At 34.9% G+C, this 15855-nt stretch overlaps 1 protein-coding gene across 2 annotated transcripts; it reads left to right on the top strand.

The window, feature by feature from the left end:
• The first annotated feature begins 13972 nt into the window (after positions 1 to 13972).
• On the top strand, positions 13973 to 15855 carry LOC145011306 (auxin efflux carrier component 5-like). Of its 2 annotated transcripts, XM_078970005.1 has the most exons (5): positions 13973 to 14659; positions 14798 to 14883; positions 15011 to 15168; positions 15360 to 15436; positions 15621 to 15855. In XM_078970005.1, exons 1-5 carry the CDS (start codon positions 14016 to 14018, stop codon positions 15694 to 15696), a joined length of 1041 nt encoding a protein of 346 aa, XP_078826131.1. In that variant the 5' UTR covers positions 13973 to 14015; the 3' UTR covers positions 15697 to 15855. The 2 variants fall into 2 exon arrangements, with proteins under 2 accessions (XP_078826131.1, XP_078826132.1); XM_078970006.1 differs by lacking the exon at positions 15621 to 15855 and having other exon boundaries at positions 15360 to 15440.

The raw sequence follows: 15855 nt of genomic DNA, 5'->3' as shown, positions 1-15855 counted from the left end.
GCAGTCGAAATCCAAAGTGAAGAAACGGGATAGATTTTCAAAGTGAATGGACACCGATTAAAGCCATTCAATGAAGGTTTTAATGCAAGTGTTATTGAAATCATCCACTTGGATGTCCCGGTGTGTTGAACCAAGCTAGAAGGACGTCTCGCCTAAGACGTTAAAGAGGGGCATTTTTGGAAAGCTTTATGCTTTCATGTTTCTACATTCAAATAAAGAAGTTTTGAAAACGTTTTGATGCGTCTTTTGAAGTCATTTTTGAAGAAATCAATAGTTTCTAGATGTTTGGGGCCTTCCAAATCAAGAACTAGTGAAGAAACAGAAGAAAACGGAGAAAAATCAAGAACCGGGAGCAGGATGTTGCGCGACCCGCGCACGGGTGCACGGCTGGTGTGTGCGGCTGGCCTTCAACTTGCGACATAAAAATAGAACCTAACTGCATATGTTGCGCGACCCGCGTGCCCCCTCTGCGCGACCCGCGTGCTGCCCTAACGACCAACCCCTATTTTGTTGACCACCTTTGACTTTCGTTGACCAGGTGGTTTAATGAGTTCACCAACGTTGACCGGGTGTTGACCACACTTGAATATGGATTGAAAAGCTCCAGCAACTCTTCTTCCTCATTTCATTCTCTCAAACACCCACCATTCTCTCTTAAACTCTCAAGAACACATAAACCCACTTTTCACTAAAAATTGATTTCCTGGAGTTCTACCGGTCGGAATCCGACGAGCCCACCGCCATTCTTCACCATTTTCAGTGCTCTACAAACCCCTCCCAAACTTTACTCTGATCCATTGCCAGGTTTAGGGGCGCCACCACCACCCAACTCGCCGTTTTCCGGCCATTTTCCGACCAAATCCGGCCACCTCTCACAATTCCGACACCACCAAATTGTTTCTTTTTCAAAGCTCTTTACATCTAACCGAACAAAACCTCTAAATATCATGAAAAATTTTCCCAGGATTTTTGAGCCACCACGAGCCGCCGCTGGATTTTTCACACAAATCAAGTTGAAAATATTCTATCAGTGAACAAGTCTTGCATTTTGGCACCCACGAATAACCAAAAAGCATGGGGTGCATGATTGTGTATACAATCTGTTCCTACAAATGGGTTGGCATGGTTTTCTTCGACTTTGTGACAGAACTTACGAGGAACCCACAATGGAATTTCTTAGCACTTATGCACGAGATGATGCAGCGGGAGTCCTCACATTCTAGTTGAAAGGGGAGCATCATAGGCTCACATACGAAGACCTTGATTCCATCATGGGTATAGATGATCCATTCCGCATCAGCCCCCAAAATCAAGGGTACCAAGATTTTCTGTGTAACCCAGATGCACGCTTTTGGATGCAAATTTCCGGTCTCACTACCTTCAACCCGAGCTGACAACGTGCCAAGCACATTGTTTACCCCTGCTGGCGAATTGCTCATCGAGTTCTCACGACAAGCATCTTCGGGCGTCTTGAGCCCGGTCAAATCAACAGATGTGAGCTATTTTTCCTCCGAAGCATGAGGCGTGCACTCCCCCTCAGTTTTTCAGGCTTCTATTTAGATAAATGTGAATCCATACGCCAACGTTCTACAGGGGAAATTTTCATCGGGGGACTTATCACGATCATAGGTCGAGCTATTGGCCTAGACTTCCTGGATCCCGAGTACGTACCTGTCGACACCCCACCGAACTTCCTGCTAGACTGTGACGCTCTCATCCGGATGGAGATGTTGCTCGATCGGGGAATCCACACGTACAATTTGTTAGACTCTGACAAAGCCCCGGTTTACATCCTGCCAAGTTGGATCGGTTCTTCATTCGACACAGGCGACCCCGACACTTGGCTTCCTCCAGATCAGTTGATCCAAGCATGTGTATTCCCAAAATTCAGTGATGATGAGGGTGACGACGCAGAGGAACAAGAGTAAGAAAATGATGAAGAGGACGACGAGATGCCCGAAGCTGAGGACCATTTTGACCAGCCTTCGATGCAACATCCGATGTTTCAGCATGACCAATTCCAGGCTCCTACACAACGTATTGACCAGCCGCATCATCCGGGGGGACACAAAGTCCCACCATATTTCCCCCTACGTTCTTTGACCAATTTGCCACAATGTTCTCCACGGTGCAGCACATCGACACCCAAACGCAAGATAATACGAGAGCCATCCAAGATGTGGCGAGTCGCGTTGATCGATTGGAGCAGTCATTCCCTCCCACTTCCCGCTAGGTCCAGGATATGTGGGACTACCACTATCGCCATGGGCATTTCCCGCCGCCCGACCCTCCGATTTAGGTCCTTTCCGCCCTTTCCTCAAGCATTGAGGACAATGCTTGTTCTTAAGCTTGGGGTGGGGCATTTCCCTTATCTTTTACTTTTTCATGCATTTTTAACTAGGTTGCATAACATTTTAGTTTTAAGCTAATTTTCATTCATTTTTTTATATAAAATTCCAAAAAGATTTTATTTTCTTCTTTTTCACCTTTTATATTTTTGCATAACATTTAGCTTAGGGCATTAACATTCATGCATTTTTGTTGTCTGTTTATTCTCACCACCTTGGATGCCATGGAACAGGTTCATAGTTATTGTATCATTATTGGTCCAGGACCTTGTTGCTATCTCACCCATCGAACCGAGACCATTAGCTGTAATTTGGGATTTCATACTTGGGATCAGATGCTGGTAGCTTAAAGGGGTAAGTGATCATGGAGAGGTAGTTTTCATGAAGAATTATGCATACAATACTAATGACTGTAGGATATACTATAGCAATGGATGTCTTAGCCTTGCCATCAATACCGCCGAGAGGATCACACTTGATCATGTTTGAACCGTTAGGATGAAGCACTAGTGCTTGTCCCCGAGTAGAATCCATATCCGGTCTTTTTATATCACCATATCTTTTTGCGATTTTCTTAGGATTTTAGAGAAGTCTTTTAGTCACCCACCGTTCAATTATTGAACTAAATTTTCCAACATTTTGGTCACCCGACGTTTGATATTCATTTATTTAGATATGTTTTATTGTATATAGATCGAGTTGTTTTTCGCAAATTGGTGATGTCAGGGAGACTGTCGAGTTGAATACTACGGGAGGTTTGGGCCAACACCAAGTGAGCCGATTCCTACAACGGTGCCCGAGCGATTAAAACCTAGTTACACATGAGAGAAACCGGCAAACGTGATATCAGAGTGTACATTTAAAGAAGAGCTCCAACTGATCCCATCCAACTGCTTTCTCCCAACTACAGATATTCTTCATTGTATGCAAGTTCCATTGAGGTTGCGACTGCTTATCCCTCCTTACTCACCTAAAGGAGTTGTCCTGGTTGTGGTTTATGGTTTCATTGTTATGGGATGAAAAAGTTGTGAGATAATAGCAAGATTAATTATGACCATGTTAACTAACGGTGATCAGGTTCCGTGGTTCTATCCATTCTTTTTATTTTCTTAGGATAGTTCATCCCGACTTCATTTTAGTCTTGTCTTACTTGAGGACAAGTAAGGTTTAAGCTTGGGGTGATTTGATAGTTAGTTTTGTTTACTTCTTTTTATAGTTTATTTTAGTATATTTCATTCATAATCTAGATAATTTCCATGCATATTTTCCTTTTTGTTATTTTATGACTATTTCGGGTACTTTCGAATCTTGTGCATAATTGTAGGTTTTCGGATCTAGTGGAGCGGGAGTGTTCGGGACGTATGGGAAGCGATGGGATTTGGTAGACAAAAAAGGATTTTGGGCTTGATGGGTAGTGGAGATAATGCATGGAGTGATCTTGATGATTATTTTAAGGCTTGGAGAGAAATAAACTTTAAATTTGCAAGATGCGGGGGAATATTCAAGCGTGCGTAGATTATTAATCGGGCGAGTTCACGAGCTTTGGAGGATGTGGAGAAGCCAAATTGGGCTTAAAATGAAGAAAAAATTGAAGAAAATGGGCTAGGAGGTGATTTGATTCGATCTGGGCCAAGTGTGCTAAGCTATGGAGGCCCAAAACCTCAAAGATGCTACATCCAGGGACCACCCGTGCAACAGCAAGCGGGTCGTGCAACCCCCTGCAGAGGCATTTCTGGGAATTCATGTTTTAAGCTATATGGGGAAGGTTGGTGCCTATCTTTTGCATACTCTTGGACATCTAATTTTTAAAGATTCTCTCTGGAGTTTTGAAGACTTTTGAAGGCCAAGAACACCTCAAGAACATCATCTTTTTACCTCTTGATTCTTGCTTAATGTTTGGTACAATGTTCTCTAACTTTGTTTCTTTGAGTTTAGCCATGCTTGGCTAAACTAATCTTGGTTGACTTTTGTTGAATCCTTTGAACTTTTGTTGAATGTTGAAGAATCCATGAACTTGTTCTTAAATCTTTATGGAAATGTTTTGTGTTTTATCATATTATCACTACTAGTATGTTTTTAGTTCATGAGTTTAAATGTGTTTGTGGTGATTAGTTGGCTAATTTATTGGTTAAGTAAATGATCCTCAAATTAGCAATAAACAAATTATTTTTGTGTTGTTTTTGTTTCACACAATCATAAAAACATTTCTTCCAACATGTGGTGAAAGCATTTGACCCCTCTTGGATTTGGTGACTTTTTGGTTCTTAATGCTAGTTGACTTTCACTAATTACATGCTTAATGGAAATTGTGACTTTGACTAAGGAAATTGTTATGAGCTTCTCTAACCATTTTAACAACTAAGAAAAGTCTAGGTAATCTCAAGCTTCTTGGATTACTATAGCCAAATTAAGGATTTAAAACAAGTATTGTACCATTGAATTCTAATGATATGTTCATCAAAAGTCAAAGTGAGGAAACCTTAAGTCAACCATCCTTTTCTTATTGATTTACATTAAATCTTGTTTTTGTTAAATTGTCAATTTAAATCATAGTTTAATTCTAGTTTGTTTCAAGTACTTCAAAACACCAAAAACCCCCATTTTTAATTTATTTTCATTTAGCAAGTATTTTTACAAAGAGATCTTTCATAAAGTTTTAAATTGAACCAATCTCCGTGGATTCGATCCCTTTACCACTATACACTATTTTAGTGTGTAATATTTAGGGTATTTATTTTGTTGGCCTTGACAACCACCATGATGAATAAGGTTAGGGTAATTGTTTGTTTTCTTTTTTCTTTTCTTTTTCTTTTTAATTAGATTGTGTTAAATGATAAGATAAAAGAAACACAAAATTGGAAAAAAGGGTACATGTGGTATGCATTTTTTCTGAGGTTTAGTCAAAACCTTTACTTGTTTCGCTTAGTGGTCCTTTTGAGCTAGTTTCGTTGTAATTTGTCCCCTTAGTAAACTAAAATGACTTTACTACCCTTGGGTATTTATTTTCTATTTTTTTTTCATTTTCTTAAATATTTTATAATTATTAAGTATACAAAGGGCCCCTCTTTCTTTCTCGATGAGAAATTAAAGAACGTTGTTGTCTTTAAAGTTATCAAAAACATCATGTTCATATCTTCAACCTACAAATTAAATAACATTCAACATGTTTATTTCTTCAACACATAAATTAAAGGACATTAAACGTGTTTATCTCTTTATCCTAATCAAAATCAAAATCACAACTCTAGTTAACATCGGAAATCAAATCTGTATCAAAATCAGAATCATAACTCTAAATAACATTGTAATTCAAACACACACATAGCGGTTTCAACAAACACACACTATAAATCACCTACAAGGAGATAAAATAAAAGACACTGCAAGTTTTTTGTTTGCTATAAATTAACGGAACTTAAGTGCAATAGAGAAAGATAAAAAATTCAATAATTCCAAAAATTTAAAAGTATCCAGCAACAATGAAGGGTAATAGGTTTATGTATGATGGATTTGATAAATTCAAGCTCTCCTTGAACTCTACATGCACTTTTATATTCACAAATTGAGGTTTTTATACAAGTTTTTTTGAAGAATTTCATTTAAAAAGTGTGTTCAGTTTGAACATCACTGAACCTGGACAATGAATGATCCAAAAACAAAGACACACATACATACACTCCTAAAAATAAAAGCAAACAAACACACTTCTTGCCTCATTGGGATGAATAAGCTTCAATAGCTAAGTTTCAAATTGTTTCTCAAATTTTAATCAATGGCTTCATCTTTCACCATGCTACCGTATACACACTATACCTTTAGAGAAGACAATGAAGAAGATGATGGTTCGGCCATTGGAAACATTGGTCCTACTGTGAAATTTACCTTCCGAATGAAACTAGATAAATAAATATTTTCTTTATCTGAAACCCTCTAACACCATGACCACCGATCACCAACATAGATGAAACCCATATGATAAAAAGAATTGCAATCTAAATCAAATAAGCTCATATGTAAAAAAAACAAACCTCTTGGGGGTCAGGTTCCATCACTAATGCAAAAAGCAAATCTTTTTGGTGTAATTTCATTCAAACCAATACTTAATTTACAATCAAATTTACATCAGAAAGGGAGATTTAGATGACATGGATGGATGGTGGTGTAGGAGGATGACGAAGATGCAGGTCGATGGTGAAGATAAAAGAGGGATGAGATGTAGTCATCATTGAAGATAAAGAAGGGAGGAGATAAATGGATATGGTGGTGGAAGAGAAACAATGAATCAATTCTTCCTTTGCTACCCTTTTCTTTTCTTCACCCATTTCTATCCATCTCTATCGATCGATGTCTCACACAATCCCGTTTACCTCCCAATGAAGATGATGTTCATATGTTTTTATTTTTAGGTGTAGGTTATGGAAAGGGAGAGATGATGATGGGTGATTCATAAAGAAGATGATGAATAGGGGAGCCCTATTTCTTCCACTAATGAATCATGTAACGAGAGAGAGAGAGAGAGAGAGAGAGAGAGAGAAAGAGAGAGAGATAGATAGATAGATAGATAGATAGAGAGAGAGACAGCCAGATAGAGACAGAGAGGTGGTCATTTATATATTTTAATTATAAAATATTTAAGAAAAATGAAAGAAAAATGAAAACTAAATACTCCAAGGGTATTACAGTCATATCAGTTTAATGATGACCAAATCCACAACAAAAACTAGCTCAAAAGAACCACGAAACCAAAAAGTCGAAGTTGAACCAAACCTCGGAAAAAATACATACCACAGGGATCAATTTTGCAGTTTTGTCTAAAAGAAATTAAAAAAAGGAAAAGAATGTCATTTCAAGTTGCTCAATGACCAACCATGCAAGATTTAAAAACCACAAGGACCAACCGTGCAAGATTTAGAAACCACAATGACTATGTTCGTAAAAAAAATTACCAGGGACTGAAGTTGTGATATTTGATAAACCATATGGATTACTTATATAATTTTGTCTTTCTTATATAAACATTTATTTTTCTAAAAAATATATTATATGTTATTATAATTATGTTGTTTTGAGTTAAAGCTAAAAATATGTTTTCATTTTTGTTTTATAATATAAATATGTTGTTGTATTCAATTAAAAATAAAATTTGGACAATGAATAAATTGTATTAACTTTATAACTATTAAATGAAACAGAACAAAATCAAATACAATTTAAAAGGTTTAATTGATTTGGTTAAAAGTTAAATAAGAATAACATATGATTAAATTGAATTTCATTTTGTTCAAGTAAATAATGTAAGATGTTTATGTCGAAGAAGATACGTTGCAATGCGTTTAGATGTTCTGTGTTTGTTAAATGTTGTCGTCTCCTCTACCACCTCTACTCCGGTCCCTCTGCGATTTTACTCCCTTCCACCATCTCCTCCCTCACCACCTCTTCCACCTTCTCGACCGCCATCATTGTTTGATTAAAATTTAAATTTGAATAACATACGGTTAAATTGATTTTAGTTTGTTCAATTTCAATTAAAAAATTTAAAGTCAATACAACTTTTTGATAGTCCATATTTTATTTTTAATCTAAGATAACAAGGTATTTGTATTATGAAACCAAAAAGCGAACATGGGAAGTTTTTCACGTTGATTAAAATTAAGATAAAATAGATAAATAAAATTATTTATATATTAAAATATATTTATATATTGACCGAAAGTAATAAGTTTAAAATTTTATATTGATATAAATATTATAATTTTAAATTTAATATTTTATATTGATATAAATATTTCGATTTTTATGTTTTTATTTGTTCGTTTTTGCTTTTTATTTGATTTAGGACAATTGATAACAAGTTTGACATATTTTTTATTTATAATCCATAAATGGTCCTTATGGGGACTTAACGTCCCTTATGAATGGAGTTTCAGAAAACTTCACAAATGATCGTTACAAGGACTTAGCGCCTCTAACTAACGAACATTATTCGACCATTTGCATGCAAAATTTTCTACGGCAGAACCATTCATACAATTCTTTTATTCATAGAAACTATTTCAAATCTAAAACTAAGGGGTCGTTTGTTTACCTCTTAATTGTAAAATTAAGAGGCAGTGTCTTAAAATTTCAGATTCAGAGCGTTTGTTTACATATTATATTTTACCTCTTAAACTTAAAAATACCTCTTATTTTTTTAGATGTTAAAGCAAGTCTGAAAAATAAAAAAACACGCGTTCCTTCTATTTGCCCTAATCGCCTCTTTCTTTCCTTCCCATACCGTCTCCCCTCCAGGTCCGACTTTCTCCCCTCCAGGTCCGACGCCCAGCGCTTGCTCCCACCGACGAAGCCAGCGACGGCGGTACAGACGCAGCCAGCAACGCCGCCAGCGACTGTTCCTTCTTCCTTCCGCCAGCGACGGCGGTACACCGATTCTTCCATTCTTCCTTCCGCCTGCGACTGTTCCTTCTTTCCCTTCAAAATTGAAAGTAAAAAATCGAATTTACTATGCTATATATTTCTGATTTCTTAAATCAAAATTAATACTTGATGTTTTACTCCATTATTATGTTATATGCTTCATTATGTTGTTATATGTTGGGTAGTGATGTTATATGTTTCAATTTGAATGTGTTCAATGAGTATGATCAAATATTGATGCTGAAATTTGATGTTATGTTTGATTCAATGTTGATGCTGAATGTTGATGCTGAATTTAGATGTTATATGCAGAATTTTGATGTTATATGCTGAATTTAGATGTTATATGCAGAATTTTGATGTTATATGATGAGTTTTGATGTTATAAGCCGAATTTTAGTGTTATTTTGATGTTATGTTTAATGTTTTCATGATAATTATGCTGAAATTTTGTTGCTCATTTCTTACTTCTCTTTGATGTTCATGAAATATCCATTACTTTTGCTATTGTGCATTTGTTTTGTTGAAGTAATTATTGATAATGTGCCTTTATATTGTTTAAATTGTTGTTGAAAATGTGTATTTGCAATGTTGAACTTGTTAAAACATACATTTTTTTTGTTGAATTGATAAAAGCAATGGGAGAAAAGAAGGATAGGATTAGTTGGAAGGTTGAAGGTGTAGAAAAAACGTTTCTAGAAGCTTGTTTACGTGAAGTTACGATTAATGGAAGGGAAGAGAGTAGTTTGAAAGCATTATCTTGGAGGAATGTTGCTGAAACATTAAAAATTGAACATAACTTCATTGTCGACCAAAAACAAATGAAGAACCGCTATGACTACCTAAAGTCAAAATTTGGTGCTTTTTTGAAGTTAAAAAACAAAACCGGCAATGTGTACAATTCAACAACCAATACCTTCAATCTTTCCAAAGAAGAATGGGAACTAGAATCGAAGGTATTTTATTTAGTTATAAAAAATATATTATCATCTTTAAATAATAAAATATTTGTTCCAAACAGTCAAACAAACATGTGGATTCTTTGAGACGCACGTGCGCAACTCAGAAATGTTATTGAACGTGCTTACGGTGTTTTGAAGGCGAGATTCCCAATTCTAAAGCGAATGGCTCCTTTTCCTTTTTCAGTGCAAAGAGATATAGTCGTTGCTTGTTTTGCACTCCACAATTTCATAAGGAAATGCGATATTCATGATGAGTTATTTATGGCGTTCGAGGAGAACAATGCTCAACCACAAGGGGGACAAAATGATGTCGAAAATGTACACGATATGGAATGGGGTTCACAAGGAAATGAATACATGGATAATTTACGTGACCAGATTGCGAATCAATTGGGATGAAATTAGATTTGTAGGATTTTATTTGGATTTTAGTATGATATTGTGGATTTAAAAATATTTATGTTTGATTTGGATTTGTGTTTAATTTTGATTTATGCTAAATTTGAATTTTATATGGTGTTTATATATTTTTTAATACATAATTAAGAATTTTTATTAGGTTATTTTCTAAATAAACAGATGAATTTAATTAAAAAAATAAAACAGAAGGGTAAAATGGTCATTTTACTAATTCAGCAGAACAATTCAGAGGTCCCAACCAAACAGCATGTTAAACATTCAGCTCTTAAAATTTCAGACCCTCTTAGAAATTCAGACCTCTTAAAAATTCAGATCTTAAAAATTCAGATCCTGCCAAACAGCCCCTAAAAGGGCCATTTGTGACATTCTATCTACCCAAAAATTTAGAAATTTGATCAAAAGAATACATAAATGAGTTATTGGCAACATCACTGGCTAGGGAAGAACTCAACTTTAACACCGACTTGAACATAATTATATTACTAGAGATCGATTTGTTGTTACAATTTTTTGTTTCTAAAATATTTAGGATAACCAATCCATTAGTAACATCTTTCAATCGTATGAACTTTTAAGACAATATTTTTTAGAGGGCTCGGTGTGGGCAATGCCCACCTTCGTTTTTGTGAGGTGGCTTACAAAAACACAGTGACCACGCCAAAACACTGCCACATATTGTGTTTTCGTATGTTATTTTCGTTTTGGTTGCCATCCATTGCCTCCATAACATGTGTAATGCCATTTTCCTCTCTCTTCACCCACTACAAAATATATATCATTTAGTGGCATGCAAAAAGTGCCCCTAAAATCATAAACAAGTGTCGCTAAAGGTTTCTCATAGAATCTGACACATGTAATAAATGCTACTAGAAACGCTCAAATTAAAACCCTTTAGTGATACTTTTAGTTTTAACCGCTGCAATTTTTTAAGCTTTTAATGACACTTTTTTCTTTGACACGGTACATATTTTGTGCCATTAAATGCCTCATTCTATTCAAAAATTTATTTGCCACTTTAGTGGAACTTGTTTATTTGTCATAATACAAAAAATATTTTTGGCATATATACGCAAGTAAATACTAATGCAATTTTATATTTAGGCTTACTTATATCAACATAACTTTTATCTATAAAAACAAAAATTATAATACGTAGAAAACAATTAAAATTCCATTATTTTTTATCAGTATTTTTTAAGTTTTCGAATCAAATATGTCTAAATGTGGAACCAAGTACATGCTAAACATAGAGTAACAAACAAAAGTTAAAATAAATAAATAAATAAACTTGAAACTTAATTGCAAATGAACTTCGTTCCCAAACTTCATGCTAAGTTGAATAAATCTTGTTATCTTTACTCTTGAATTAATACTAAAGCTAAAAGACCAGGGATCAACCTAAGAGAATACTTTTAGTTATATGATATAAATCGTAGTTTAATCTAATTACAGTTTGAACAGCAGGCTAATAAGGTCAAACCACACTCATATAAAAATGTACATGATTGACTTGATTGATCTCTTTTAGTAGAGTTGTGTACCTGATTGATCTCCTTCAGTTGCAGAAAGCTCATAACTTTGATCATTAATCTCAGTATCATTAGGGATATAAGTTGAGGTGATGAATAACCTCTTATGCCTACCCATCCTGCTATAAAACCACAACAGATAAGTACATGCTATATCCAAATATAAAAGTTGTAGCAAATTCAAGGAAATAGACAATGAGGCCACCAAAACCACAGAAGAAAACACGATATATAGCTCCTTACAGATATATAAAAGTTGCAAATGGAGTGCAATTCAAGAAATCGAACATGCTATATATAGCTCCTTATAGATTTTAGTTCTCCATGTGAGGATGTTCTATTTTTCTACATATTTTTCGGATTAATCCATGTTATAATCTTTATATGCTTAAGGTAGTTATTTAATCTTAAGATAAAACCTAAATCTTATATTAAACCAGATTGATTAATTTCATCTGTTTCAGTTCTTCACATTCCACATAAATCTAATAACTATTACAACAAGATAATGATTGATTCAACAACTAAGCTTTTCAAAGTGCATTAATCGGTATCAAATTTTTCACAATATTAATGCATGACATAATTAAGAATAAATCGTTCTAATTGAACACATTAAGAGTAGGAATAGAAAGCTAGCAACGGAAATTGAAAACTTAACTCAGTGTATAAGAGTTAGACTAAAAGGATTGAAGCTAAAATAGATATGAAATACATGTTTGGGGAAGAGATGTCGATAATAGTTCAAAAATACAGCACCGATGATGGCGTAGGGAGATGACGACCTGTAGTGCGGAAGTGTGATTGTGTGGCGGCGTGGTTGTCCGCTACCGACGAACTGGAAGACGGTGGCAACGAACTAGACGAAGGTCACAACATTTATCTTTTTGCAATAATAATAATAATAATAATAATAATAATAATAATAATAATAATTTTAATAAAACAAAACTTTTAGTGGCATATTAAAACATCATGTCATAAATAATTATGAATATTAGTGATATAAATGCCTAAGTATCATTAGATTTTATAGTGACGCATAAAATATGTCACCATAAACATACTATAGTGGCACTCATATACCATTAAAAATGTATACCATTAAATGTCATTTAGTTTGTAGTGACCTCTTTCTTTTTTCTACATTGATGTGGCCCTTTGAATAGGGTTGCCCCTACCGAATAACCTTACAAACATATTATTTTTATTGTTATTAGAGAAAACATATAATGACATCATAAAAATAAGGAAAGTTTCTTAAAATACCCATTACAGCATTGTGAATTAATCCAACATCAAAGGCCTAAGGACATAATTTCTAGCACTAGTGAAGTGCAAAATTCAAAAACTTTCTAAGATGTTGTTGGACTCGTTCTGAGAAATAACATTCGGCGTTATTTGATTTTCCTGTAATCGACAAATGACTGTAAATTATTTCTAACACACCAAGTAAATTTTGCTTGTTGGCTAGAAATCAACAAGAAACATCATGGTATGTATGACGATATCTATAAATTTTTTGTCTCCTAGCTGATATAATAAGAGTAAAAAGAGGAAAGAGGAAACCTACCTTGAATCAACGGTTGTTGGTTTTTGAAATCAAGAAATCGCCCACGATCCCCAAGCACTAAACGAATATACGATTCGCTTTCTTCCAATATAGAAATAGTTGTGCACATTTGCACTTGAACGGGAATAAAGCATCAATTTATGTTATAATAATCAACAGGGTAGTGTTTAGGACTTTTGGGTTGAGATGTGCATGTGCAATATTGAAAATTGGCCACTAGCTCAACACTGTTTTGCAAACCGATATTATCTAGGACCCCAAGCATCCTCCAGGTTGTTTCATGGTTAGTTGAGCATAAGTACTTGATTCATTCTCATTGACGGCCTTCTCGGGTTTTGAAGTGTTCACAAGACCTGCAATAAATTTAGAATAATATTTTGTAGGAAAAGCTTGATTCGAGTGAAATGAACCTTTATGAGTTTTAATACCATCATTATATCATAGAAAGTTTTAAGCATCATAAACACAGAGGGAAAGAAAAAATTGGAAAGCTTTTCTAGTAGTGGGAAAAAGAACATCTTCAATCCACCCACAGATATAAGGAATCTAAAACCAGCAAAGGTTTGGGAAAAAATAAACTTAATTAGTGGAGTTGCATAAAGATGCTACGTACTAAAACTCCTCCGTTCTTTCCTTCCATCCAACTTAGTTAGTGTATTCTTTGTCATCTCTACCAGCACTATATATAAACAAATTAACGTATTTATTCCTTATCCCTCATTTCAAACAATTCTGAAAACAAAATAGAAACAACCCACACACGCTAAAAATGATAGGGTGGGAGGACATCTACAAGGTATTAGCGTCAATGTTTCCGCTATACGTAGCACTAATCTTAGGGTATGGTTCGGTGAAGTGGTGGCACATGTTCAAACCAGACCATTGCGATGCCATAAACCAACTCAATTGCTACTTCATTATGCCTCTCTTCACATTCGACTTCACAACCCGAGTAAATCCCTATAAAATGAACTTTCGTTTTCTAGGGGCAGATGCCATCTCCAAAGCTGTCATCATCATAGCAATCTCATTATGGGCAAAGCTTTCTACAAAAGGAAACTATCCCTGGTCAATCACAAGCTTCTCTTTGTCTACCTTGAATAACACACTTGTTGTAGGCGTTCCCCTTATTGGAGCAATGTATGGGCCTTTTGGAGAAAACCTTGTCATCCAATCCTCGATTTTGCAATTTACGGTTTGGATAATAATCCTACTGATGATGTACGAGTTCGAAAGTGTAAAGAAATCGTTAAATGACTCAACAACAGATCTAGAAGGCCATACCGAGGAGGATGCGTTAACTACAAGGCCATCGATTTTGATTTTAATGAAGATTGTAGGGCTAAAGCTTGCTAAGAACCCTAATGCGTATGCATGCATCCTTGGGCTTGCATGGGCACTTGTGTCGAACAGGTGAGTTGTTTTGTATGCATGATATATATACGGACAATTGGTTAGGCACTAATCATTATTTATATGGCACACCAAACATGCATGTTGATTTGTTTCTTATATAATCTTTATCGTTTGCATTTACGATGACGATTGTAGGTGGGATTTGAAAATGCCAACTATTGTGGAAGGATCGGTGCTGATCATGTCAAGAGCTGGTTCAGGTGTTGCCATGTTTTGCATGGGTGAGAATTTTTAATCCCGTTACTTTTGCATATAGTTTGTGGCACATGATCTAGTACATGAACTTATATGAAAGTAATGAAATAGTCTAAAAAAAGGAGTTGATAAATTTGGACAATATTGATGCAGGACTTTTCATGGCATTACAACCGAAGATAATTGATTGTGGTGCGACTCTAACTGCATTTGGGATGCTACTGAGGTTTGTGGTAGCACCAGCAACGATGGCTGTTAGTTCTCTTATTATGGGTTTGCGAGGTGATGTCCTTTGTATTGCAATTATTCAGGTAAACATAACTTGAAGATCTATAAATATATATACTCTAGGAACGTAACTATTTAATCATTTTGATATAAATTCATTCAAACTATCACAAACATAATGGATCATAATTTACAATATAAGTATATTTTTTTATATTTTGTCAAGTTCTAACCTCACAATCTTGTTTGTCTCTACTGTTACTTTTCTTGAAAGGCTGCACTACCACAAGCCATTGCATCATTCGTCTTTGCCAAGGAATATGAACTGCACACAAACGTGCTTAGCACTGCGTAAGTTTTTTGGTTTAGTTTCTGTTTTAAAAGTTATTTGAAATGTTATTACAGTCGTATATTAACAACCTTCTCATTATTCTGGCTAAGAGTACTGATAGTGATGATTTTCTAATTTATTTGCAACAATATCATTATTTTGGCTATGGATGATTTCTAATGTATTTTTCATGTTATATTTCAGGGTCATTTTTGGCACCATAGTGTCCATTCCTATGCTGATATCATATTATGTTGTACTTGACTTGTTAAATAAGTGATATTGTGGTTGTTGTTGATGAAAGTCATATGCGGTTAGATTGTTTGTGAAAGTTGTTCCCAGTATCGATAAGTTTTGATTCAGTTGATAAGATCAATTTGTAATCCATTCAATCTTGCACAAAATTTAGAAATGTATTTTACATTTTATTTTAACAAAA

Source organism: Lactuca saligna, chromosome 8 (genome assembly GCF_052625555.1).
Source record: "Lactuca saligna cultivar CGN05327 chromosome 8, ASM5262555v1, whole genome shotgun sequence".
Classification (NCBI taxonomy): domain Eukaryota; kingdom Viridiplantae; phylum Streptophyta; class Magnoliopsida; order Asterales; family Asteraceae; genus Lactuca; species Lactuca saligna.
This window is presented reverse-complemented; position numbering and strand designations above follow the sequence as displayed.